This window comes from Lissotriton helveticus, chromosome 6 (genome assembly GCF_964261635.1).
Source record: "Lissotriton helveticus chromosome 6, aLisHel1.1, whole genome shotgun sequence".
Taxonomy (NCBI): Eukaryota; Metazoa; Chordata; class Amphibia; order Caudata; family Salamandridae; genus Lissotriton; species Lissotriton helveticus.
This window is the reverse complement of record NC_136067.1, coordinates 259714149-259741734: the sequence shown is the minus strand read 5'-3', so window position 1 is coordinate 259741734 and position 27586 is coordinate 259714149. Positions and strand designations below refer to the sequence as shown.

Below are 27586 nucleotides of genomic sequence, written 5' to 3'. Positions count from 1 at the left end.
TCTGTCAGGAGGTTAGTAATGACTGTCACTACATTTGAATTTGACTGCCACTGTAGGAAGCTCCAGGACCACAGCCTCGCCTGCCCTACACACAACCACTGCATAGGGCGCTTCCTCCTCCGTAGCCACGGTAGAGAGAGAGAGAGAGAGCATGCCAAGGTCTGGGGAGGTATCCAGACAACTGACATCACCCAATTCCTATCTCCAGTCCGGTTCTTACAGCTGGTCTATTAAAGGGTCTAGCGACCCCTCCCAGTCCTCATCACCACCTTCAGCGCGATGGGGAACACCTGGGATGAACAAGGGAACAAAATACCCTCCGGATTCGGATTCAATGGTGGCCAATGTCGATCCGGCTCCAGGTCCATCTCGGGAAGGGGACTGCTTTGGCCAGGGGCACGGCCAGTGCCGGGGTGTGTCCCCGCCGGGAAAGTTCCACCAGCATCGATCTGGATCCAGGTATGTATTCATCGAAACCCTGCGTGCCGGAGCTGCCAGCAGCGAAGGCCCAGGGCCTCCAACCAGCTCCGCGGGACCAGAAGGCGCACCAGCAGAATCGGGTGGCCCAAACACACGGTGGAGGGTTTCGTAGAGCATTCAAAGCTGGGCAGGGGACGTACCTGTTCCCAGAAAGGGGGTGAGGGAGCGCAGAGTCGTCCCTGAGTCAGGCACCGGAGATGAAGCCTTAGAGCGACAAAGCTCCAGATCGCGTCAACCGACCGACAGGGCAAGAGCGAAGAGTGACTATGCTTCTTCGTCTTCCTCTTGTGCCTAAACTTACATGAGGAGTGCAAAGACTTAGAGGAGGTCTAATAGCTCCACAACAGGTCTCGAGACCTTTCCCTCAAACAAGACTGGGAACGACGTGGAGCCGACTGCCAGGCCTCCAAAAGCTTTCAGCACCGCTCCCACAAAAACTTTGGATTCATGGGCCGACAGCCAGAGGATGACTACGGGTACTGGTTGTGCTCCAGGCACTAGAGGCACACGAGGTGCGAATTGATCACAGGCATCAGCTTGCGACAGGAGTCCCAGGGCTTGAATCCGGTCTGACGATGGGACATCCCTCACCCACCAGGTGACTAAAACTCGAAAAAGATGTCGACAAAAGTCGAAAAAAGTTTAGTAAAAAAATGACTAAGGAGCAAGCTCCGGTTCTGCGCTATGTAGGAGCAAAAAAAGAAAGAATGTACGTTAGCACGCAGTGGCGGCGCCTATGTAGGCACCACGACGTCATCTTGGCAACCACGACACCGATGACGGGCGCAGAGTTGACCGGCACCACCTACCAACGTGCAGGGGTACTGCTGAAGAAAAATTCTAGGAATACAGTCTGACGCCTGGGGGCAATTCTAAGGTAAAGAATCTATAACCAATAGTCTCTTTCAGATATGCTTTAAATGTTGAACTCCATGGTAAGGCAACAAGAAAATGTCACTTCGTCCAAAAGACAGAGGAGCGGATTGCTCTTCATCTTCAAAAGACAGATTCAATTTCCACTACGCTTTACTAGCTCCGCTGGCGACCAGTAAAGCAACACATTATTTTTAAATCACTTTGCCTAGTTAACAGTTAACATTCTGCCCTCTGTTCTGGCTCAGAAATTTCAGGTTTATCAACCTAGACTGATATTATGGTCCATGCTTACACTTCACAGGGTGATCCCTAATTTTAAATGGGACTATTGGTGGTACAGTCTTCTACATAGCAGCTCAAAAAACAAAGGAAATTGCATTACCAACAAATATTTAAAGCATCAACAAAATTCTTTGTTCCAGAAAAGCTTAGAAATCCTAATGATTTCCTAAATAACAATAAAAGACAGTTTCTTGCATTACTGGTTTATGATTTTCCACCTTTCAACTAAAAGATTAGTGCTAATATACCCGTTAGTGAAAGTTAGGCTTTGGAAATTCATATAAACAAAAACTGAATTATTGTCCCGAGTGATCACTGCATCGGTCATTGTTCGCTAGGTATACATCCTGGTCCTACCTGCAGAGCTTCACTGCCATTTGTGTCTAGTGTTGTGCGTTCTAATTCCCCCAACCAATAAATTTGATTAATATAATTGGCAGTACGTGCATGCAAATAACCAAGAAATGATCAAATGTGAAGCAGATGCACTTACACATAAATTTACTTGCAGAGTTTTTCCCTGCCTCCATATTTCCATGTTTGTTTTGAGATGTTTCTTCAGTTAAGATATCAGTCTTCCGTGTAGTTGAACCATGTGGTCTTATTAGTTCTGATGATAATGGTAAACCTGCCACAAACAATGAACATTTCACCAACATGAAGTAAACAAATTGAACCACTAAATCCATAATATTAAAATCTACAACACCAAATCAAAGGGCTTCCAAAGGATCAATCCCAATATTCTGCCTTGAACTTCACAGCAATTCACAAATACAGGGTTCGTTTTTATTAGTTTATCCAAGACTATATTTCATGCCAGTGGCAAATTTCCTGACTTTGTCTGAACTTTAAAAACACAGCCTTTTACAAGGTATAATTGATAGCACAGCCTTTGAACTTCAGAAACTCTGCACCTGCATTAATCCCCATATTCACCAAATCATGCCCATTCTCAGTGACAACGCCCAGACCAGTATGCTGAAGGCTGGGTAAATAAGATGACTAATGCCACTACGTTTTCTACGCCCTACATGAAAGCTTATAAACAGATTCAACTCACTAAAGAATGTTATCCTACAGATTCTATACCCCTGCACCTTGTTTCAATTATTCCGTATGTCCCTTGTCTTAGACTCTGCAACATCAACTTTTTAGAGACTAGCATCCAAATTGTTCAAGGATATCCCTAGTGTTATTGCATTTAAGGACTATTCTTTAGTTTTGGGTTTTGACAAGCACGCTCATGAACACACTCTTGAGAGAGTTTTTTCCATCCTCAATGGTATGGGAGCCATACGTATCTAATAAAAGTGTACGTTTTAGAAAGAGGAGATTGATTATTTACAGAACCATATTCCTAGGAGAGGCATTTGCCCGTATCCAATTTAGTCAATGAAGGGCAACATATTCTACTACAGGTATTTATCCCTTCTTAATTTTGTTGATGCTGCCAATTATCCCCAGCACATAAGGATGAACGCAAACCCTTTCTAAGATTAGCAAATTTTACACTAAGTGTATGGAGAAGATTTCCAGCAACGATGGGCTATTGAGGGAGATATTAACACCTTCGACGCGGCGCATATTTCCGCTGAGCGCTAACCGCAAACGGAAACCTATGCGTTCATGAGGAGCTCAGCTCGTCATGAGCGTAGCAGAGGTGTAACTCATGACGAGGGCGTCGAAGGTGTTAAAGTGAAAGTGGAAATTTGTGTGATGTCATCCAGAGCAAATTAGTTCTTAGTGGGTTAAGAGTACCATTAATTCGGCCCCTGCACAACCAATCTTTTGCAATGACCTCAGATTAAATCTTACATTTCATAACTTCTTATAAAATATTGTGTGCCGATCTCAGCCAAATCAATGCATAAAGAAATTACAAATAGTTTTACTTCTATAATGAACCAATTTTATTAACTATATTTGGCTATAGAAAATAGTTATTTGTATAAAAGAGTTATTGGTATGTACCTCGAGCAGTCTACAAAATCCACACTTATATTTGGGGTAAAACAGTTTGTTAATCGAACAGGTCACCCCTGCTTGTCAACATTCTTTGTGGGAGAGCTAAGAATACAATTACTGCTAGGATCAGTAGGTTAGATGCTAAACTGCTTTAGTATCATAATGTTGAACGTATTTCTCGCTCAACAAATGTTAAATCTCATTTTTGATCACATTCATTTTCCACAGTTGTGAGTGATGATGTTGAGGAAGATTATGAGTGCTTTATTGCATCTAGTGATTTAGGATACACCAATTCATTCAATATCAAAAAGGCAAAAAGCTGTAGAGTAAGATTCAGTGTTGAAAAATGATTACACTTAATCTGGAGGGTAGAACAATAGATAAACATGTACATGCTTCACTCAAGTCTTACTGGAAAGATGTTCAAGAGCGTATACATAATCATGGGTGACCAGTTGATATCACCTGTAACTATAAGGTATGAAGCCAATAATGTTGCACATGATAGACACCTTTGTACCTCACTTACTAGTTCAAGATATTTACCAGTAAGGCCTTACTTGGACAGGGACATCAGTCTTAAGTTTGAACACTGTACAAATTTGGTTTTCAAATATTAAACATTACAAAACAAATTCACCACCTTTATTGCCTGTAAAGGTACCCAACAAGTTACCCATTGGCTTTTTGGGCTCATTCAAGATATTACTTAGACAGCATAATTAATCTTTGGTTTTTGAAGACTTTCACTAAATGGGGCTCCAATGATGGAAAACCTGAGGTCCCCCTGTCTTTAAATGAAGTGGGCCGACACAGGGTTTGGCGGACATGGTGCTTCATCGCATTTGCCAAACTTTAAATGTAGCCCTTAAGAAGGAGCTTAAAGTCTTCCTGTGTCTCTCTAATGCTTGTAATGTTTTGAATTCAGGCAACCTAAAGCATATATTCTGCCAACATTATATTAAAGAATAAAGCGCTGACCTTCAAACATAACCATTTATTAACTTACCTCTCTTTATTCTAGATTCTTTAATTTCTTCACAGCATTTGTTAAATTCTAGATCCAGTTCGGCAGCAACAATAGCATGTGCAGTGTCCTTCAACGTGCATGCACGATGTCTTATTATCTTATCTAAACAAAAAAGTAAACAATGTTTGTTTAAATAATTCTGTTCAGATTGGTACTGTTCAAAAGATAGCAAAGATTTAAAACATCTTGCAACCAAATGTACAAGTTACTTAGCTTTGTTAATTCTCTCTCTGGACCGCAGATTGCTCATCTTTATAATACTTTGAGGTGGCACTGGATATAGATGTTCTTTCACTAATGCTCCCTGTGCAGCAGTAGGAGGCACCATATTATTGTGGTGACTTCATATCGCCACAGAGGCGACAGAGTGGAGTCACTTGTAAGTGCTGACATCAGTTTCTTAATTTTTCCCCTTCCACGCCCTCCAACGCAGAGCACTTGAAACCAATATTAGGTGACAGTATGCCAAAATCTAACTTGGAACTTTTTTGTAGGGTTGGTGAGGAATCTGCAGGTAGATAGATTATCCACCAGAAAGAGGGTTAACGAAGGTAAGTACTGCATGATATTTCTGACTGCTAGTTTGTCCCCTTAAGAATAGATACTAGAGCAAAACTTCCCAAAGGTGGGGGGGGTCTGAGAGTGGAGTCAGGTTAGAAGTCTTGCAGGACAGGGTGGGCAAACCGACTCTCTTATTGGACCTCACTGTCAAGATAGCAGTATTTCATGAATGTGTGTGGTGAAACACAAAGTTGCAGTTCGGCAGATATCCGGAACCAGCATCCATGTCGTATCAGCCTTGGCCCTGGTGGAATGAGCCTCCAGGCCTTTTCATCGAGGCTCTTTCTTAACTAGTGTGTTGCATATTTTATTGCAGATAACTATTCACCCGACAGATCCTCTTTGGCACCACCTTGCCTTTCCTGGTCTCCGTGAACCCCATAAAGGATTGATCATCTTCACAATGGTCTTTCATATGGTCTGCGTAGAAACTCAAAGCTCCCTTGGGGTCAAGCGGATGAAGCCGCTCCTGCTCCTCCTCTTTCACGGGGTGGCGGAGCAAAAAATGACAGCGGGGTAACTGATTTACTGAAATGAAAGGATGAAACCACCTTTTGCAGAAAACTTCAATATGTCCAAGAAGAAAGTTGCTTATGGAGATTGCATACAACGCACCTGATATTCCCTCAAACAGTGAGCAGAAGTGATGGTAATAAAGGAAAATGTCTTATTTGCCACAAGCCAAAGTAAGCAACTGTGCATAGACTTCAACGGCATGCACATAAGGAACATTATGACTGGATTTGGCACCCACTCAGGAATGACGAATGGCTTTGGAAGGAACATATGCTTCAGAAGTTTCCAAATGTTAGGTCATAATGTTTTATGGAGCGCACAGCTGCGCCAGCAAAAGGGCATCTCAGCGCTAATAGCAAACGGAAAGAGAGGCTGCAGACAAAAAGAGGGTCTATAGTAGAGGGAAGAGGTAGGTCCTAATAGCCTTACGAAAAGCCAGGTAACTATCAATGCTGCGAATGTGTATAGGGAGTGAGTTCCAGTGTTTAGCAGCCAGTCTGCGGAAGGAGCGCCCACCAGCACGCGCACTTCTTCCCCGGGGAACAACCGCCAAATGATGACCTATCGAGCGGAGTTGGCAGCTGGGACTGTATGATGAAAGCAGTTTGGACAAGATGCCAGGAGAGGAAAAATTCAAGATTTAAAAGCAATGCAAAGGGACTTAAACTCAACCCACATGGCAACCAGTGTAGCCGACAAATAGCACTGGTGGTGGAGCAGGTTCTAGGAAGGCCAAGGAGAGTTATGGCAGCTGCGTTTAGGACCCTCTGCGGTCTCAAAATCTCACTCTCGTTGGCCCCCAGGTACAGCAAGCTAGCGTAGTCCAGTCTCAATAAGACAGAGGCCTGAACAATAACCTGCCTGATGGGTGGATCGAAAAAGCCCAACAACGGTTTGAGCCCCCGTAGTATACCAAAACACACCCCTGCCACTTTCTTAGTATGAACCTGGAAGCTGAGACCCAAATCCACCCAGACACCAATATTTTTCACCACCTGCTTGGGGGCGGGAGCACATCCCAGGGTAGCAGGCTGCTAAGCGTTCACTCCACAGCTCAGGATCTTTCCCTACCAGCGAAACCGGTGATTTGCTGGCATTGAGCTGGAGGCAGTTGGCAGTCATCCACTCAGCGACAGCAGCGAGATCGCTCTGAAATGTATGCGTGTCCCGCACGCAGTCCTCGGAGAGTGCAACCACCAACTGCGTATCATCTGCATATGATTCTACTGCAAGTCCTCTACTCCTGGCCACTGGTGCTAATGGTTGGAAGTACAAGTTGAAAAGCGTTGGGCTCAGAGCAGAGCCCTGTGGCACACCCTGTTTAATAGTATGAACCAAGGAGGCGAAAGGGGGTGCTGTTACCTGGAAGGTCTTCTCAGAAAGAAAGGAGGTGAACCAGCCCAGGGCAGGGCCCATGATGCATGCCTCTTCCAACCTTTGCAGCAGGATCTGGTGAGAGACCGTGTAGAAAGCAGCACTGAGATCCAATAAAATCAGTGAAAGAGTATGTCCCGCATCCAGTGCTACCCTCAGGTGTTCGGTCACAGCTAGGAGAGCAGACTCCGTGCTGTGCCCCGGACGGAAAGCATTCTGAGTGGGGCAAGTATGTTATCCTCTTCCAAAAAACCTGTCAGAATGGAATTATGTAGGCCTCAGAGATCTTGGATGCCCACGGCAGGAAAGAAATAGGATGAACATTCTCAGGTTTAGCTGTATCGAGGGTAGTTTTTTTTTTTTTTTTAACAGGGAAACTACTCTGGCCTGATTCTAAGTCCTAGGAACAAATGCCTTGGACAGGGACATGTTAATCACCTGACCCAGAGGTGTAAGAAGCACAGGTAGCAGCTTCCTAGGTTGATCAGGCTTCATGGGATCAGCTGGAGAGCCGGATTTAACATTTCTGCATAATGTGCACAGCTCTTCCTGGGAGATCGGCGAGAAGGCGGCAAGCGTGTGAGTAGGAAAGGGTGTACACACAGGGTCAGAGCACGTATTGGCTTGAGGAAAGGTCTTGTAGATGTTATCCACCTTGGTGACAAAAACGGTGGCGAGAGCCTCAAAATGCTCATCTGATGTGATAGAGGACGCTGCAGATACCACAGCCGATTTAAGAACTTTAAGTATGGAGAAAATGCTCTTGGTGGGGTTGCTGCTGTTACTGTTACTGATCTCATCTGCAACGTAGGCTGCTCGTACAGTCTGAATAGCCCTGTGAAACTTCTTGGTGACTGCTTGATAACACCCCTTTAGGATCGGGTCATAATCTCGTCTCCACGCCCGCTTCAACCTCTTCAAACTTTGTGCATAATAGCGAGCTTGTCATTATACCAAGGACTAGGATTTGGTGTTATGGCAATTAGACCATTTAGCAGGGATACGTGTATACAAGGGGAAGAGGACCCAGTCCGATAGCTTTTTATTGGCAGCATCCAGATCATCAAGCAAGCTGGGTATGTTCTTAGAGAGTAGGGTGTGGAAATCTGCAAACTTTAATTTATGCCTGGGGCATTTAAGAGAGAATTTCTGAAGCGCCCTTCGAGGAGGTTCTACCCCAGAGTGTCATGGGGATCAGATAGTGATCAGACCAGCACACCGGAATGGGAGTAGTAACTGTGAGGTTGGGAAGGTTAGAGAAGACCGGATCTAGCAAAGTGGGTGGGGAAGTGAACCAGTTGGAGCAGCTGACAAGCTGCTAGGTCTCTAGAGAAGCTACCCACTTCTGAGTCAAAATGAAAGTTCAGATCACCATTGACACTGAAATTAGCAGATCTCATAAGCAGGAAACTGACTGCGTCGATAAAAGCAGCCCTAAACTCTTTCGAAGGACCTGGTGGGCAGTAAACCAGTAGGCCAGAAATAGTATAGCTAGCGTTAAAAGAAATCTCAAAATGCGCACACTCTCAGCCCACCAGGGTTTCTTTAACAAAAGTGCAGGTGTAGCAGGATTTAGAAACCACTGCAATACCTCCCCCTCTAGCCTCTCTATTGAGAGTCACAATGCTGAAGGAAGGAGGAGCGCCAAGCGATGTTTCAGCTACCATGTCAGCTGACAGCTATGTCTGTCAGAAAAAAGACATCAGGAAATTCATTGAGTAACACGTCGTGGACATCAGGAAAATGCTTGGCTAGGGAGCGACAATTAAGGCTAAACAGTTTGATATTCTGTCCACAGCAGAGGGGAAGTGGGGAGGGATACGGTAGTTGCCCAAGAATTGAAACCGCAACTCTCACAGCAGAATGGGTCCTCAGCCAGGCTACATAGAGGAAGACTGCAGGGGCTCACTATCTTCCTAATGGGAAGGAGGTCGCCACGAGAGTAGATCAGCTTACCGCTGATCGAACCGGCAGCATGTCTGGCTTTTGGCGACGTCCAGGAGCTAGCGGTGCGCCCGCTGCGCGGCCGCGGTCTGTTCATGCCTTAATACTGAAGAGCACGAACAGTACCGCCCCCACCACCGCCAGAAGCGCGTCACCTCAGGGCCGATAGAAAGAGAAAGTAACCGCCCTCCACAATACCACATAGGGGAGGTGTTGTACGTGAACACCTGCATGAGCCTTCCCTTTATCAACGGCAAAAAGGCTTTCAGTGCCAGTCGGATCGCCCGAAGCTCCAACCAACTGATATGGAGCTTGGCTTCCGGTGGAGACAAGAGTCCTCGGATCTCCACCTTCCCCAGATGGTCACCCCATCCCAGAAGGGGATTATTGTGAGATTTGGGTGGGGAAGGGAGATGGGTCTGCCCTTGAACCAACCGTGGTCTGTTAGCCACCACTGCAGGTCTCTCGCAGTGCCCTCTGAAATCTGAACACGGTTGGTGAGATTCCCTCAATGCTGTGCCCATTGGAACTTCAGGTGCCACTGCAGAGCTCGCATGTGCCACCGTGCTTGGGTCACTAGTAGGTTGCAGGAGGCTATGAGACCCAAGAGTCATCCAGGATAGAGGCCGAATTATCAGTATCATAGCCTGAATATCCTGGACTCACTATTCGGGATGATAGGCCCGGAACTGCAGTATATCCAGAAACGCTCCAATGAAATGGATCGGGTGTGACATCCGGCACGTTGATAGTGAACTCCAGCAAATGCAGGAGGTTCGCTATAGTCTGGAGGTGGGAGACTACTGCTTGGGGTGAGACCGCCTTCCAACAACCATTCATCGAGATAGGGGAAGACTGGAGCCTCTGATCTTCACAGACTGGCTGTGACCAACGCCATCACCGTTAACACCCGAGGGGCGCTGGTGTGGCCGAAGTGTAGCACTGCAAATTGATAGTGCTCGTGGCCAACCGTACACCACAGGTAGAGACGATGGGCAGGTAGGATGGGAATATGAAAACAGGCATCCTGCAAGTCCAGCGTCCTATTCACAGGAGCCCCTGTACCAGGTTTGTACTAGGTACCCAGAAGGACATCTGTTAAGGCCTCATTAAAGGGCAGTAGGGGCTCCGAACTGGATACCCCTGACTGCAGGACCTCTGTCAAGACATTGGTCTTGACCGCCACTGTAGGGTGATGCTCCCTCCTCTGTAGCCAGGGTAAGAGGGGAAAGCATGGCAGAGTCTGAGGAGATGTCCAAACCACTGCATTACCCAACTCCTCATTCTAGTCCACATCTTGTTGTTGTGGGATTTTTAAGGGATCCTTAAACACCTGCCTCCATCCCTAACCCTTCCGAATAGGTCAAGGTGCACAGCAAAAAGCTGTGTGGCTTTGTCAGCGCCAGTCTCTACGTCGGGGGAACGCCTGAGGACCTCGGCGTCGGAAGCGACACCGGGGAAGGTCGTTGTGGAGGTGCGACCAACATCGGTCCGGATCCGGGAATGGGTCTAATCGGAGCCAAAGGCATGGGAACCACAGGGCCCCTCCATCCTCAGAGTTTTCAGGGCCGGATGGCGCCCCAGCATGGTCAGGCTGCCTAAATATGGTGCACATGCCGTCATAGTACTCCTTCAGCTCAGCAGGGGTCATTTCAACTTTGAGGTTCCTCCTCAGCGTTGCAAGATTGGCAGGACGAACTTGAAGCACGCATTGACTTCTTGTTTTTTTTGTGGTGCCTCTTACCAGATTTCAACAAACAGGACTTCGATTCACCGGAGCGGTGTTCGGACCTTGCTCTCAACTGAGACCTGGACTGCAATCGAGACCAATGAGATGACCTCTGTGGTGCTGGAGGCAGGGTCAGGAGTAGCTTTAGAGACCGCTCCCTGAAAGTTTCAGGCCATGACCCGTCAATCTGAGCACGACTTAGTTGTGGTCGCGCTCCAGGCATCAGAGAGACACTACATAGGGGTCCGTGACCGACATGGTGCGTTGACAGACGCCACACGACTTGAATCTCTAAGTCTCCTTGCTCGAAATTCCTAAACACACCAACAAAGTTAACAAAAGGGTCGAAAACAGTCTGTAAAAAAATGACAGGGGGTAGCTCTCTTCAACGGATCGGTGCTGGCTGGCACTGAAAAAAAGAACTGCCGTCAGCGTGCCAGAGTGGCGGTTATATTGATAACTCATGCGCCATGACGACAACGAACAGTACACCGATGACGTCCCGCAGAGTCGACCGACGCCACCTACCGGCCTGCAGAGCTGCTGCTAAGAAAGATATTCCTGATCCAGCATTATGCCTGGAAGTTCAAAGTTAAGGAATCTGCGGCTAGAGGTCTCTATTAGATATGGCCCACAAGTAACCCTTTACTGTACCCACTGCGAGGTTGTGCTGGGCCAACAGCGAAGCTAACAAGTCAAAATGTCTGGCATACCGAGGGTTGAGATGGCAGACCTCAAAACGGACCATAAACATTTCCCAGTTCCTTGCATAGATGAATTTTGTTAATAGGCGAATTACATCTACCACTTCAGATGGCAAGTCAAAAGAATTAATCGGTCACTGCTCAATTTCCATGAATGCGGGTGTAGGTTGTAGAGGGGAAACAGCATTTACCATGATGCCTGAACCACAACTTACCTTAACAACGACAATGCCTTTACAATGAGTGGAGTTAGGTAAGGCTGACAGCTTCACCTTTTCCCTGCTATTGTTCAGATGACTGCATGTCAAGCGCTTGTAACTACTTGACAATTCAATTGAATAGTAAATACATCGAAGGGAAGCTGCATGAATTTGACTGCTTTTAATATTTGACCCGCAACCTGACTGTTTTAGATTAAGGCGCACGCTCACTACCTACCTTAATTCGAGCTCCCACGAAGCCCGTGCTCGTGTCCACTGCCATTTTGCACTTGCACTTTTTGCTCCCTCCTTCCAGGATGAGAAAAGGCCCGTTTTAGCCCAGCCATCTTGCGTTAGTTTGCGCTGTAGTGGCTGGCAGGCCATAGAATTTAAATAAGCCTACCAGCGCGGATGCGCAGCGGGCGCGCCAAAGGCAAGCCCGTCTGCACCCGTCCCCGTCCAGAACGCGGCCAGCGCCAGACATGCTGCCCAAACTCACCCAGGTACTGCATTTTCGTCAATAATGCTAAAAAGTATCAACACCAAGGGAAACTGTGGTTGCCAACTACCACCAGATAAAATTATGGGGCCCCCTCACATGTTACACGTGTAGATCTCAGTTCCCCTTCACATACATATGCCCTAAAACAACGGGTACACTTAGCAGCGCTCAATTAAAAGGGGGACTAATCAATGCATGCTCAATAGGTAAACACTCCCATGATATCAGAGATTTGATTACGGAGCTACAACTTGATTTTCTATTTGTTACTGAAACCTGGCTAAAGGAATGGTGTAATCCGGATATTGTGGCAGCATGCCCTAACCCCCAGACCTCAAAAACACGTTTTGCAGTAAAGTTAGAGGAGAATCTAGAGGAGGGGGGCTGGCCATAATTCTACACGATTCACTACAATGCACACATTTTGAACTTAATTCACTTAAGGGAGCAGAAAGCCTTGGCTTCTGGTCCACACAAAAATACCTCCTTCTCCTTTACAGGAGCCCTAATCTATTGCCCACCCGGTCCTAGTGCTACTTTTCTAGACTCACTGGGGAAAACCCATAGCCACTTCCTGCTCAGGTACGCTAACTTCACCCTGTAAGGAGACTTTAATCTCCATCTAGAATGCAGAAAGCAGCCGGGAGTGGACAACTTCTTTGAGATAACAGAATCCCTCGGACTGCACCAATTAGTTGATGCCCCGACGCACCAGGCAGGCCACACACTGGACAGGGACTTACAAATTCACCCCGTTATCAGTGGACACTCCCATCCCGCAGATATGGTCAGACCACAAATGTATCCCCCTCATCATCAAGAGGCCAATCATGAAAGGTCCTGCCATGTCGTCTGACATGTTTTAAAGTACCTGAGAGACAGGAACTGTTAAACATTGCTAAAAGCATACAGTCTGGCTCCCCCTGTGACGCGAGTCCCCCAATCGCTGTAAGGGAGTCTTGGAGAGTATTATCGATCAGATTACTCATATCGTCACTCTTTCTTTCCAAGAATGCCATGTGCTTGATGCATGGAAAACAGCCCAGGTTATCCCTTTGGAAAAAAAAACCAATGTCCACATCTCCCAACTTCAAAATCTTCGTCCCATCTCCCTTCTTCCCTTCTGTACGAAAATAGTGGAAAAAGTGGCAAATAGGCAACTCATGAAATATTTGGAGGAGGAATCCCTCCACCCCACACAATCGGGGTTTAGAGCCGGCTACTCTACGGAGTCAGCCATCCTCTATTCCACTGAGTGTCTTAGACAGATGGTGGATGAAGGACAGACAGCAGCGTTGGTTCTATTAGACCTCAGTGCAACATTTGACACCGTGCTGCACACAACGCTGCTGTCCCGCCTCTCAGATATGGGAGTGGAGGGATCTGCCCATGCCTGGATAAAATCTTTCCTGGTTAATAGTAGCTTTCAAATGCACTGTCCCCCTTTCAAATCCTCCCCCCGGAAGCTGAGCCATGGGTTTCCACAGGGCTCTAGTCTGAGCCCCACCTTGTTCAATCTCTATATGGAACCCCTGGTTCATATAGTTGAAGCTTTCGGGGTGGATATCGTCACTTATGCTGATGATCAAGCTTACGCTCGACCACACGGAAGATGCTAGTAACTTTTCTAAATGCCTGTCATCAGTGGCAACGTGGATGAATAACAACTGTTTGTGCCTGAATGGCGAAAAAACAGAACTTTTGGTTGTTGGTAAATCCCCCTCTGCCTGGTCGCACATGTGGTGGCCCACGGAATTGGGCAATCTTCCCTCTCCCGCGGACTCTGTCAGAAATCTTGGAGTGATGCTTGACTCGGACCTCTCTTTCAAGTCTCATGTTAGTAAAGTTACGGGTAGGTGTTTCAGCATACTGAAAACCCTCCTTCAAGTCCTTGACCTTCTTCCCATCAACGCTAGAAAGACCCTTGTCCACGCCTTAGTCACACCCCACCTTGACTATGGCAATGCCCTGCTTCTAGGTTTAAGTAAAAAAGGCCTGCACCAACTTCAGTGCGTACAAAACGCTGCTGCCCGCCTGGTACTTAACCTGCCTCGTAGAGCATCTGGGAAGACTGCTCTAGCGAAGCTTCACTGGCTTCCGGTCAAGGAACGCATTAAATTCAAAGCTTTATGCTTTACGCATCGCATCGCCCAGGGCAAAGGCCCATGCTATCTGCAAAAGCTCCTCACAATTCACCGCTCCTCCCGGAATCTGAGGTCGACCGGAGCGATGTAGTTTAAACCCCCCCGTACCCGTAGAGCCAGGATGGGTGGCTGTTCCTTCAGGTACCTGGCCCCTAAACACTGGAATGAACTGCCACTTGACCTCCGAATGGAACCCTCAGAAACCAGATTCCGTGCAAAACTTAAAACTCACCGGTTTCCTGTCATGTAATTCACTCTCCTCTCTCTGATCTTGGCTTCTTTCTCTCGAACATCTGCCTCTTGAGAAATAGTAGCAATCTAGCGCGGGGACACACTGTTCTTAGTGTAGCCAGGCGCTCTAGAAATGGCTTTATTATTATTATTAAGCAAATCCCCCCTTGACAACCAAGGCGCAAGTAGGCACAATTAGTCACCAATTCAAAGCTGCCCACTATTACCCATGCCAGCATGCCTATCATAACTGAAAATACCGTAGAAGAGTTCCAACTCTTCCCCACTTGGATGACTTCAATAAGCGGCGAGCTAATCCCACTAGAACAACCTCATAAGAAAGTGAAAGCCAAATCACATAAAGCCCCTTGGTTTACGCCCACCTTAGCTGAACTACATCTCCGATGTAAACAATTGAACGCAAGTGGAGAAGGGCCTATGACCCAGTAGACCAAATAGCTTTCAAAACAAGTAGGAGACAATATCACACCCATATTAAATTAGCAAAAAAAAAAGTACTACTCCAATAAAATACTCAAGGCCAACCAAGATAAAAAAAAAACAATCTCATTAAATATAAAGTCCTTCACTGACGCCAAAGCATTGAGTAGAGAAATCGCCCCTTCTCACACTTTGTGATCAGATCTCAATCTTTTTCAAGAAAAAAATCCAGATTATTCAAAAGGACTTTGTAACATCCTCTGCACATGAACATGACTTTTACCTGAAGCCTGACCCTACTAGCATTAGTCCCTCCCTTCAAGTTTTTGAACCAGTCTCGCTTGAGCTCACACGTGTAGCTATCGAATCCCGTAAATCAGGATCTCCCTTTGATGCCTGCCTCCCCATGATTCTTCACCAAATTATAAACACTATCAACCCAGTGATCAACCAGATAGTAAATTCCTCGCTACTTACAGGCACAGTGCCAGATGAATGGAAACTAGCCATAGTGAAACCACTGAAAAAAAATATATACATACTCATCTAATCTCTCCAACCTCCATCCAATATCACTTCTATCGATTTTGGGCAAAATCACAGAAAGAATAGTCAACAGAGAACAATCTAAATTCCTTGTAATTGCCAGGATCCTCCACCAATGGCAGTCAGGCTTCCGTCCCAAGCCTTCAACAGAAGAACAAGTTACTTACCTTCGGTAACAATGTATCTGGTAGAGACATAGTCTAGCCACAGATTCCTCAACTTAGAATATCCCCAGGAGTAAGACTGTTCCTGAAAATTTTGCGCCACCGACTATTTCTCGTTCCAATCTGCATAATGTGTTGCGTAGATCTCTGAGCACCCCGGTTTTCAACGCCATGCAATTCCCTCTTACGACTACGTTAAACGCCTCCCATAATACCCCTGGTGAGTCCACTGTCCCTGCGTTTAATTCTAAATATTCGGTCACCTTGTTTCTCAATTCTTCTCGGAAGACCTGGTCCAGTAAAGCACCCGTTGGGAAATGCCAGCTGAACGGCTGGTGATATGGTGGTGGAATTTGCAGTGTTAGTCGGGCTGGCGAGTGATCTGATAAAGTGCGGGGACAGTGTATGGCGTCAGTCGCCCAGGTATCTTTGTCTCTAGAGACGAGCCAGTAATCTATCCTTGACCGTGGTGCTTCCTGTCTGTCAGCCTCCGTGGAAAGGACAACGTTAAAGTCACCTCCCCATAGGAGTGCCGCATCACTCAGCAACCTAATTTTCTGTCCTATTCCTTGAAAGAATTTAGGGTCGTCAGTGTTTGGTCCGTATGTGTTGATGACACTACTGATTTATTGTAGAGGGTGCCTTGAAGCAAGATGTATCTCTCCTCCCCTTCTATGTATTTGTGGTGTGTCTGCCATTGTAGCCCTCTGCGGATTAAAATAACCACTCCTCTCGAATAGTTGGAGAACCCTACTTCTACTACCTCCCCCATCTTGAATGTTTTAGCGCACTAACTGCCGTATTTATTAAATGAGTTTCCTGCAGTAAGCAGATGTCTATTCCATGTCGTATGAGGTATGAGTGTCCCAGTCTGACCTTTCTGCGGTCATTAAGTCCCCTCACATTCCAAGATAGACATTTCAACTCTGTCACACTAAGGATCCGTGATACAAAAACAGGCCATCAGCATCAAAACACACTTACTTGATACGATTAATGTTAATTGGCTAGGCAGTATCCAGCTATAAAACATTTCCCTCACCCCCCTCCACCCACACCAACCCCCCCAAACAGGTTGTGTATTTCCCTCCCTCCCTTCCCTAATCTGCAAACATACAGTCCACAGTCGTGAGACTCATCCCAGTGGGGTACATGGGTTTACCGGTAATACTCCCCTGCACTTTAGACGGGGTAGCTGAGCATCGGATGCGTCTCACCAGTTTAGATAACAATAAAGATACATCGTGCCACATATAATTTCCAAACTCTATAGGAAAGCGCCACTAATAGACCTATTTCACCCACCTCCACAGTCCAATAGGCTCCCAATTATACACTCGAGTGGCAAAATTATTTCACACAACATTCAGACCATGGTACTTATCTAAATGGCTTGTGTCCGATCTGTCCCTGTTCAATCATTGTCGCTCAGGCGGGCTTCAGATTACGCACCACCAGTCCCTTCTTGCTGCTTGTGATCCTTGGCTAGTTGCTTAGCATACGTCAGCGCAGCTTTTGCGTCCGTGAAGGTGGGCCTACCTGGTCCTTGAACTCTCAGCTTGGTGGGATATATCAAAGATTATCGTGTTCCAATTTGCTGAAATATTTACTCAGCCGGAATGAATTCCCTGTTAGCAGCCTGGACCTGGAGCGTGAAGTCCGGGTATATTGCAATATTGTTCCCATTATATTGTATTTCGCCTCTCTCCCTTGCGGAGTATAGTGTCCCAGTCTCTGTAATTCAGCACTCGTGCCAGTATGGGCGGCCTAGCGGGAGTGCCTGGCGCACAAGTTGCTACTTGTGTAACGATATATCTGTAAGAGACATTATTTAGTGATAGATTCCTTACCATAGAATATCCCCAGGCGTCAGACTGGATCCGGAAATTTTTTGCGTAGCAGTACCCATGCGCGTCGGTAGGCATCGTCCGCGGCTCCGTCGTCGGCGCCGTGATGACGTCGTTGGAGTACTTAGACGCCGCCTCCGCGTGCTGACGTCAGTTCTTATACACAGCGCCAGAAGCGCTGAGCCATGATAGAACCAACACTGGTGCCATGAAACTAGGGCCCTGAAAGGGGATGACCTTAACCCTAGATATCGGTTCGTAGAACGGGGAGGATGGGTGAGTCGGTAAGGAATCTATCTATAACTAATGTCTCTTACAGATATATCGTTACACAAGTAGTAACTTGTGCATCTGAAAGAGACACGTTAGTGATAGATTCCTTACCTTAGAATAGATACCCCAGCAATACCAACCCCAGTGGTGGGTCTGCGAACCAATAATCACACCAGAAAGTCCTGGAGGATGGAACGGCCAAAGAAGCCATCCCTCCGGACTTGGCTGTCCAGACAGTAGTGTCTTGCTAACATGTGCAGCGAGGCCCATGTAGCTGCCTGACAAATGTCCTGCAAGGGCACACCTCGGCCAAGGGCAGTTGTAGTCGCCGTGGCCAGAGTGGAATGAGCCCTCAGCCCAACAGGAGGTTCCTTCTGAGCCAAGGAATAACATGCCTGGATACACAAGATGATCCACCGAGAGATGGTCCTCTTGTGCACCGCTTTCCCCTTCTTAGCGCCCACGTAACCAACAAAGAGTTAGTCATCCACCCGGAACTGGCGTGTGCGATCCAAGTAGAATGAAAGCGCACGTTTTGGGTCAAGACGGCGGAGCCGCTCTTCCTCTTTAGAGGGATGCGGTGGTGGAAAGAAGGTTGGCAAGGTGATAGACTGCCCGATGTGGAAGGCCGTGACAACCTTGGGCAGGAAAGATGGCTTAGTACGCAACACAACCTTGTCCGGATGGACAGAAAGGAAAGGAGGAGTACAAGAAAGGGCCTGGAGCTCACTCACTCTCCTGGCAGAGGTCATGGCAACCAGGAAAGCCGTCTTCAAAGTAAGAAGGCGGAGAGGACAGTTGTGAAGTGGCTCAAAGGGAGCGCACATCAGAAATGTAAGAACCAGGTTCAAGTCCCACTGAGGCATCACAAACGGAACAGGAGGGAATGTGAGTGTGATGCCCTTCAGAAAACGATTTACAATAGGGGACTTGAACAAAGAAGGTTGATCAGGCAGCCTTAGAAAGGCTGAAAGGGCAGAAAGGTAGCCCTTGATAGTGCCCAGACCAGAGCCCTGCTGGGCAAGAGAAAGAAGGAAGAGAAGAACCTCGGAGAGAGGGGCAGCAAGAGGATCCACAGCCTTTGCTGTGCACCATGCCACAAATCTGTTCCACCTGCAGGCGTATACCGACTTTGTGGAGGGACGCCTGGCTGTCAGAATGACATTACAGACTTCAGGAGGCAAGTCAAATGGCCTCAACTGTCGGCGCTCAATCTCCAAGCATGGAGGTGGAGACTGGACAAGTTCGGGTGGAGGACCGTCCCCTGCTGCTGCAACAGAAGGTCCTCCCGAAGAGGCAGACGAACCGGGGGATCGACTAACATACTGAGTAGCTCTGGATACCAGTACCTTTGTGCCCAGTCCGGAGCCACAAGGATGACTTGGGCCCGGTCGCGCTTGATCTTCTTCAGCACTCTGGGCAGAAGTGGTATAGGCGGAAAGGCGTACAATAGACCGCAACTCCACTCGCGACGAAAAGCGCCTCCGAGCGAGTGCTGCCTTGGAAATTCCAACGCCCAGTACAGATGACATTGCGCGTTCTCTTCGGTGGCGAATAGATCTAACCAAGGCTCTCCCCATCGCTGAAAGAGGCCTTGCGCCACGTCCGAGTTCAGACGCCATTCGTGATCCATCATGCACCGACGGCTGAGCTCGTCCGCCCTGGCGTTCAGAGAACCTGCCAGGTGTTGATCCCCCAGGGTCACGCCCTGGCGTTCCAGCCACTGCCAGAGGCGCAGAGCCTCCTGGCAAAGGGTCCACGACCCCACCCCGCTCTGTTTGTTGCAGTACCACATGGCGGTGGTGTTGTCCGTGAACACCTGCACTACACTCCCCGGGACAGAGGGGAGGAATGCCTTCAGTGCTAGATGAATCGCAACTCCAAAAGGTTGATATGGAGCCGGGCCTCCACCGGAGACCAGAGGCCTTTGATCTCCGCCTCTCCCATGTGGCCTCCCCAGCCCTGGAGAGACGCGTCCGTCACAACCACGTGCTCCGGTTGGGGAAGGGAGAGGGATCTGCCGCGGACCCAATCGCGGTCCGTGAGCCACCACTGCAGCTGTCTCGCAGTGCCCTCCGAGATCAGGACGTAGTCAGACAGATTGCCCTGATGCTGGGCCCACTGAAACTTCAGGTCCCACTGCAGAGCCCACATCCACCACCTGGCGTGATGCACCAGTAGGATGCAGGAGGCCATCAGCCCCAGAAGCCGCAGCGTCAACCTGACCGAGACCCGGGATAAAGGCTAAAAGAGTGGAATCAGAGCCTGAATATCCCGGACCCCCTGTTCGGGAGGATAAACCCGAAACTGCGCTGAGTCCAGAACCGCTCCGATGAAAAGGAGCTTCTGAGAGGGGCACAGGTGCGACTTCGGCACATTGAGGGAGAACCCCAGCTGGTGCAGGAGGTCTGCCATAGTCTGGAGGTGGCTGACGACTGTCTGGGGCGAGCCCGCTTTCAACAACCAGTCGTCGAGGTAGGGGAAACTGAAACCCCTAACATGCGCAGATGAGCTGCGACCACTGCCATCACCTTTGTGAACACCCGTGGGGCGCTGGTAAGGCCGAAGGGGAGCACGGTAAACAAAGTGCTCGTGGCCAACCGTGAACCGCAGGTAGCGCCGGTGGGCCGGCAGGACGGGGATATGGAAATAAGCGTCCTGCAAGTCCAACGCTACCATCCAGTCTTCTGGGTCCAGGGCAGCTAGGACCTGAGCCAGTGTCAGCATTTTGAACTTCTCCTTCCGGAGGAAGCCGTTGACGTTCCGGAGGTCCAAGATAGGGCGTAGGCCCCCTTTGCCCTTCTTGGGTACCAGAAAGTAGTGGGAGTAACAACCACACCCTACTTCTGGCCCAGAAACGCGCTTGATGGCCCCCTTGGCCAAGAGGGCCATAACTTCCTCCTGCAGAAGTCGCAAATGATCCCCCGATACTCGGTGGTATTGCGGTGGCATGGCTGGAGGGGTCATCTTGAAGGAGAGGGAGTAGCCCCTTCGGACGATTTGCAGCACCCACCTGTCCGAAGTGACAGTGTGCCAGTGGAGGAGGTGATGGCGAACCCTGCCCCCCACTGGCGACACATGGGCCTGAAAGCCCGGACTAGGAGGGTTTTGAGGCAGATGCCGCGGGGAAAGGTGTGGACTGACCTCGCCGTTGACCCCGTACCGCCGCCACGGCGGTTTCCACGACCACCACCGCGTTGGGTATTACCTTGTGGCACGTGGCTGGCAGCACGTGTGGGAGCACCCCTTCCGTGGCCACGAAAGGAGTGAAAGGCAGCCGATTGCTGGCGCGGGGCCGAGAGGCCCAAGGACTTGGCCGTAGCCCTGGAGTCCTTAAAGCGCTCAAGCGCATGGTCTTCCTTGTCGCCAAAAAGGCGACGGCCATCAAACGGCATGTCCATCAGTGTATTCTGGACATCAGCCGAGAAGTTGGCGGATCTCAACCAGGCGTGGCGACGAATCGCCACCGTCGTTGCCATCGCTCTGCCCAGTGAATCAGTGGTATCTAGTCCACACCGAATTGAATAACGTGCCGCATCTCAGCCCTCCACAAGGGCTTGGCCGAGTTTAGCCCGTACCTCCAACGGGCAATCTGGCAGCATGTCCGCGACCTTGTCCCACAAGGAGTGGGTGTAGCGGCCCAAGAGGCATGCGGTGTTGGAAGACCGCAGTCCCAAACTGAGGGAGGAGAATACCTTCTTGCTGTATTGCTCATACCTCTTGGATTCCCTGTCAGGCGGAGCCGACGTGAATGCGGTCTGGGAATTTGAGGCCTGGATCACCAGGCTCTCAGGGGTGGGATGGGTGGACAGGAAACAAGGGTCGCCCGGGGCCGGGCGGTGGCGTCTGGCCACGTTCCTATCTACAGGCGAACCTGTAGCGGGCTTGGACCAAGTGCCCAAAAGAACGTCGGTCAAGGCCTCGTTAAACGGCAGCAGAGGCTCGGCTGAGCATGACTGCGGGTTAAGGGCCTCAGTGAGGAGGTTAGTCCTCACGGCCGCGACGGGGAGCTCAAGGCCCAAGGCCTTGGCCGCCCTCATCAACACTACACTGTAGGTTGCCCCCTCCTCCGTAGCCACAGTAGGAGGTGAGACAAAGCCAGTGTCCGGCGAAGTGTCCAGACCACTGGCATCCCCAAGTTTACCTGTCCAGTCCTCCTGGGACTGACATTCACATGTCAGAGGGTCCTCAGACCCCTCCCAATTCTCCTCATCACCCATTTCCTGGTACTCAGGGTTAGTAAATGATGGGGCCGGTTCATGGAAAATGAATTCTCCTAACGGTGTCTGAAGCGGCCCCGGAACCGGGTCGAGGGAGGCATCGCAGACGGCGCCGCCCGAAGACGGCGCCGGGGGTGACACCTGAGGGACCGGCGCCGGGGAGGTCGTTAAGTCCACCGGTGACGATCCGGATCCAGCGGGGGCCTGCGGCGCCACGCCCGAAGGCGCCGGCGGCGTCGGAGCCGTAGCACCCGACGGCGTCGGGGCCGAAGCCCCCGACCCGCTGGGGCCCCCAGACGGGTCCGCTGGGCCCGAAGGCGGAATGAGGGACCTCATGGCCTTGAGGGACCGCTCGATCTCCTCCTGCGTCGCGCGCGGGCCAGGGGCCGGAGCTATGGTGGCTCCGCTGCCGCGACCGGTCCCTCTACCTCCGTGCGGACCGGGACCCCTCTCGGCACGGGGCCGACTGCCGAAGCTCGAGTCGCTTACGGGACCGCACCCGTCTAGCTTTAGACGTCAGGGCACGGCAGTCGGAGCAGGACTTGTCATCGAGGTCCTGGCCTAAACAGTGCAGGCACCGGCGATGGGGGTCGGTAAGTGACATCATTCGGTTGCAGTCGGCGCAGGGCTTGAACCCGGGCATCCCAACCGGCACCGTCGGAGTCAATTAGACTTCGAAAAGGGATCAAAAAGGATCTCAAAAGGTTAGTCAAAAAGTGACAAGGGTACAACTTTTTCCAGATCTGCGCTAGCTGGCGCGGAAAAAAGAACTGATGTCAGCACGCGGAGGCGGCGTCTAAGTACTCGGACGACGTTATCACGGCGCCCACGACGGACGTGGAGCCGCAGACGGCGCCTATCGACGCCCATGGGTACTGCTACGCAAAAAATTTCCGGATCCAGTCTGACGCCTGGGGATATTCTAAGGTAAGGAATCTATCACTAACGTGTCTCTTTCAGATGTTGGTCGCAGTCCCAATGTACGGTGCACTCGTTTGATGAGAAACATGGTTGACAAATCTTGTCCGAACAAGTCCATCATCATGGTTTCGACATACTTCTCCATGTTTTGGATATCGGTCGATTCCGCAATTCCCGTGATGCGTACGTTATTGCGCCTCGACCTAGCTTCCAAATCCTAGTTCTTTTGTTGTATCGCTTACAGTACGTTGTCCATTTTGCGTATCTTCTTATCCATTTCCGTCTGCCCTTCTTCTGTTTCCGTTACTCTGTTCTCCAGTACGCTTACCCTGCCCTCTTGCTTGTCCATTCTCTGTGTGATCCTGTCCATCCTGTCAGCCAGTGTGTCCATCTTGGCATCAAGCCCCTGTAGGCTGGTCTTAAGGTCTTTGAACATTTCTCTAATTTCTTCGGACGGTGTCTGTGGCGCAGTATGTTCTTCCGTATGATCTTGATGACCAGTGTCTGTCTCAGCGCCTTTAGCAGACTTTTTATCAAAATTCAATTTGGGTTGCCGTGTGTCCGGTTTCCCCATCTTGACCTCCCTGCGTTCTGCAATGCGCGGTCTTTCAGCTGTCCTGATATCAACTGTATTCCCTAATTTCACTGCGCTGTATTATTGTCATGACCTCGTTTCCTCCAGTGAACTGCGGCACAGCTGTCCCCCCTTGAAATCCATGTTTACGGACGTGCTAGTTCAGCGCTTCTTCTTGACACTCCCCTGGCTTACACACTTGCGGTGCCTCTACTCACCCTCCTCAACAAGTTACGTGCGAACAAGCCGTCCTCCTGACCTTACGGTGTTTCTTGTAAGCCACACCACCTGGGGATACAATGAGGAGTTTGGCACGCTGCTCTTATCCGCTCTGCCTCGTGCTCCACCCACTGTCTTCAAGATTTTCCACCAGGGCAATGGCTTCAGTACCCACCCGCAATCCTGTGGGTCTTTCTGGAGAGAACACCCATATATCCCATGGGGGTAGGGGGAGAGTACTCTCTGCAGTTCGCAGTGCAGCAGGGCGACTATCCTGGTTTCTCCTGCTACCCCCGTGACCCCCTCACCTCCTGCACATGGGCGCTCCTTGAATCAGTTGCGGCGAGGGTGGAATCCCCTCAAAATGGCAGCTCCGTCCACCCTACACTGTCTCACTCCTTCCGCGTGTGTCGCGGCCGCTCTTCAGCACGGGGCTCAATTCACTGCCTGCTGTGCTCTGAGCCGCCGCGCGTCCCGATGCGCCGCAAGGCCCCGAGCAGCCACTCTCTTTTTGCTTATATGCGTCCGGCCAGCCCCCTACCAAACGGGCAGCCCAGTCGCCGCTTTCAGTGTCCCGGCTCTTTTCTTGCCGCGGCTCGCACTATGTCCTTACTTCTTGAGTGCGTCGCGGTTGTATCCCCGGCTCCTCAGTCGCTCTCGCTCTTTCCGGTGTCGTTAGGGCTCCCTTTCAGAAGGCTTCCGTCCTGCCACGCACGGCCCGCTGCCAGTCCGGTGAGCTCCGGAACCTCCGGCTCCATCCGCTGGACTACTCGAAAATGTAATCCCCGGCCTCTTCCAGCAGTCTCACTTCCAGGCCTCGTCACGCTTCGGGGGCACCTACTGTCTTCGTGCTCGCATGAACTCCGCAGTAAGGTCTCCAGCGACTATTGCTTTGTGGCCTCACTTGTATCATGCTTAAACTACTTTATTATTAGCATTTCAGGTCGGATTTATGCCGGATTAATGTGCTCGGCCGGCCGAGCCGCTCTGTTAAGCGACCATTCCGCTGCTCAGCGGGAGGGTGTTGAGGAGCATGCATGCGAGTGTTGGTGCAGCGTTTCGCGGGGGTGGGTGTAGAAGGTGGAGTCAAGAGAGATGCAGTGTGGTAGGGTGAGTCTGCAGGGTGCCAGAGTGCAGTAGCAGGTGAAGGGGCTTTGTAAGCATGTAAAACGATCAGCCCTGGATTGTGGTGCGTAGAGGCAGCAGTGGTCATGGTGACATCAGGGGTTGTGTCACATGAGTTCCTTGTGTGAGTATCTGTAGGAGCCCAGAAGACCAGGCTTCCTGGTGTGGTTTAGGTGGGGACGAGTGCAGACGGGCTTGAGTTGGCATGTTGACGCTCCCGCTGCGCACAATAGTGCTGCGGCCTCAGGGATGTGGAATTCCTATAGCCGGATGCCCTGGACATATTGTTATGGGTCAAGGGCAACAAGTTTTCATGTGTATTTTGTCCTTGGGACAAGTAAGCCAACCTCCTGCAGCACAGAGCCTTTGACTGCCGGTTTGCAGTACCACATTATTGATCAGGGAAGGGCACTGTCTGCAGTTAAGGTCATATTTTTGTCCATATGTTAACGCTGTTCAAGCTTGTATTTATGGTTCATTAATTGAAAGCCTTTATTATTGATGGGCCCTCTAAGTAAATGCTGCAAGCTCTGACTGCACTACTGACAGAGGTTCCAGTATAAAAATGTGTACACACGTTTCTAAGTTTAGCAGTTTGAGGCTATGTATAATGGTCCCAGAATGCTCGTTGATTTGATGCAAATATATAAATATATGCAGAAGCATGAAAGTAAGATTGATGATTCTATGCTTTCAAAATAAAATGTTCATAAAAAATGAAATCAGGACAAAAAACATTGTGCTAAACTACTGTAAAATTTAAGGTACCATTTCTTTGCAGCATCATTTAGTAACATGTGTTAATGCTTGCTTGTATTTCCCAAATTTATTCTTAATGGAAAATCAGTGTAACCAGTTTCAATAAGATTATGAGAAACAAAAATAAACAAGCATTGGCAAGGCCAGTAGGCCTGAAATTGTTGGTCAGCTATTTTGTTTTGTCCATGTGTGACATCTTTTGGCATGGTTTTTGTAAAACCTTATTGGTGTGGGCGCTGCCGGGCCCTCACCATTATAACAAACATTGGCAATAGCAAAAATTGTTTTTGGTCTCAAATAGCACACACTGCCACAGTAGTTACTGGCACTGAAGAAAAACACTTTGTATGCCAATATGCTCCTTGTGAAAGAGCAGAATGATGTTACTCACAGTGAAGCCAGCCGATACAAAGAGAGAGACTAAATTTTATTAAACGCAAAAGGTCATTGTCAACGCAAGACCAAATTAGGGGCCCAATTATTAAAGAAAGTCTCAAAGTGCACCCATGGTATATGTCCTTGCATTAAGTGCAGCTATACGGCTTTCGTGAATTCCCAAGAATTTACAGAAGTGGGTAAAGAAATATTACTCCTAGAAAATATTTGTGTACTGCATTTTAGCTTGAGCAAACATACATGTGTAGATTTGCTCATGCAAAAATCTGAGTGTTTGCAAGTTTACTTTCCTCCCAACCACTTTTTTCCCAACTCTGGAAGAAGATTTACATCTGCCATTGTCGGGAGTACATTTCTAATGTTTCTCAGTATAGGAAAAGATTGGAGAAGAGTTGTTGAAAACCCTCAAAACATGCAAGTTAGTAGGTTTGCACAGACTCAAAAGGAACTATTTCTTACCACTACCTTCAGCCCAAGTATGTAGATCTGTGGAAACGTGGCAACATAAGGGGATTGCTAGTATTCAAACCCTACTATTATATGAGGCTTGGCATATTCAGAGAGGCTATATCAAATCTCTTATATAATGAGATTGCTGCCATCAATTGTCGCTGCACTACATGGCACCAAAGGGACAAGTGGATTTTGTTACAGGACAAGTAGAGTTATGAAGCTACCTGTCCCATGGACAAGTAGATATTTTATTAAATTCCACACCTCTGGGCCTGCATTAAAATTAGGTCCTGGGGTAGGCGGGGCTAAGAATCGGTGAGGATGGGGGAGGTGGCAACTGGGCAATGGAGCAAACCGCGATGCAGGCACAGACAGACAGGAGTAGGTCCTGGTACAGAAGCAGGCAAGCTGAGGCTTACAGAGAGCCCAGGTAACTACTCAGTAGGTTCTGGGGTGGCCGAGGCGAAGAATCCGCAGGAACGGGGAGGCAGGAACTGGGCGATGCAGTGATTGTCCCTGCATCAGCAGTCAATCAGGCAGGAACAGGAGCAGGCAAGCTGAGGTTTACAGGAGCCCATGTGCCTACTCTCCTGCAATATTAATTCACATGTATTGTCTTCCAAAAGTATTCCGCTCGCTAACATCAGGTCCTTTCTTTCCAAAAGGATCTGGGGCTGTTACCAACCTTGTTTTTTTTTACAAAATATCAGGACCATGCTATACCAGGGGAAATGTCTCCCCTGAAAAACAACCGGATTCAAGCCATGCTTTAATTGCAAGAAGCAGATGTCATTCATGGACCTACACAATGTGTTTCTGGGGTGCTGGGCTCGAGGTTGTGACAAAAGTGTGCCCTAATGTACCCAGAAGCAATCAAGAAGCAGGAGGCAAAGCTCCGTGGCGTCTGACATAAGAAGAGATCACTTTCAGTACAGGAGATCCTATTCCAAGTTACAGAGCTGTTCTTCCTCACAGTCATGAGGTCAGTCCTGCATGAAGCCCTGTCTCCTTTAGAAGTTCTCCAGCGAGCCAAAGTCAAGAATGTGCCATAAGGGAAAGAAAGTCTAGCTGGACTCGCATCCCGCCGCTTGAAATCTGGCGAGA

The 27586-nt window shown here is 49.1% G+C and overlaps 1 protein-coding gene across 3 annotated transcripts in view; it reads right to left on the bottom strand.

Annotated features, from left to right (window-relative positions):
* The window catches only part of ATAD2B (ATPase family AAA domain containing 2B), a 974520-nt gene that overhangs the window by 203210 nt on the left and 743724 nt on the right, over positions 1-27586 (bottom strand). For 2 of the 3 annotated variants that reach the window (XM_078647713.1, XM_078647714.1), the window contains exons 23-24: positions 4619-4741; positions 2132-2266 (exon numbers count right to left, since the gene is read on the bottom strand). In XM_078647713.1, the coding sequence (XP_078503839.1) occupies positions 2132-2266; positions 4619-4741 (258 nt within the window). The remainder of the gene's footprint in view (positions 1-2131; positions 2267-4618; positions 4742-27586) is intronic. The other variant, XM_078647715.1, reaches the window with a different exon arrangement.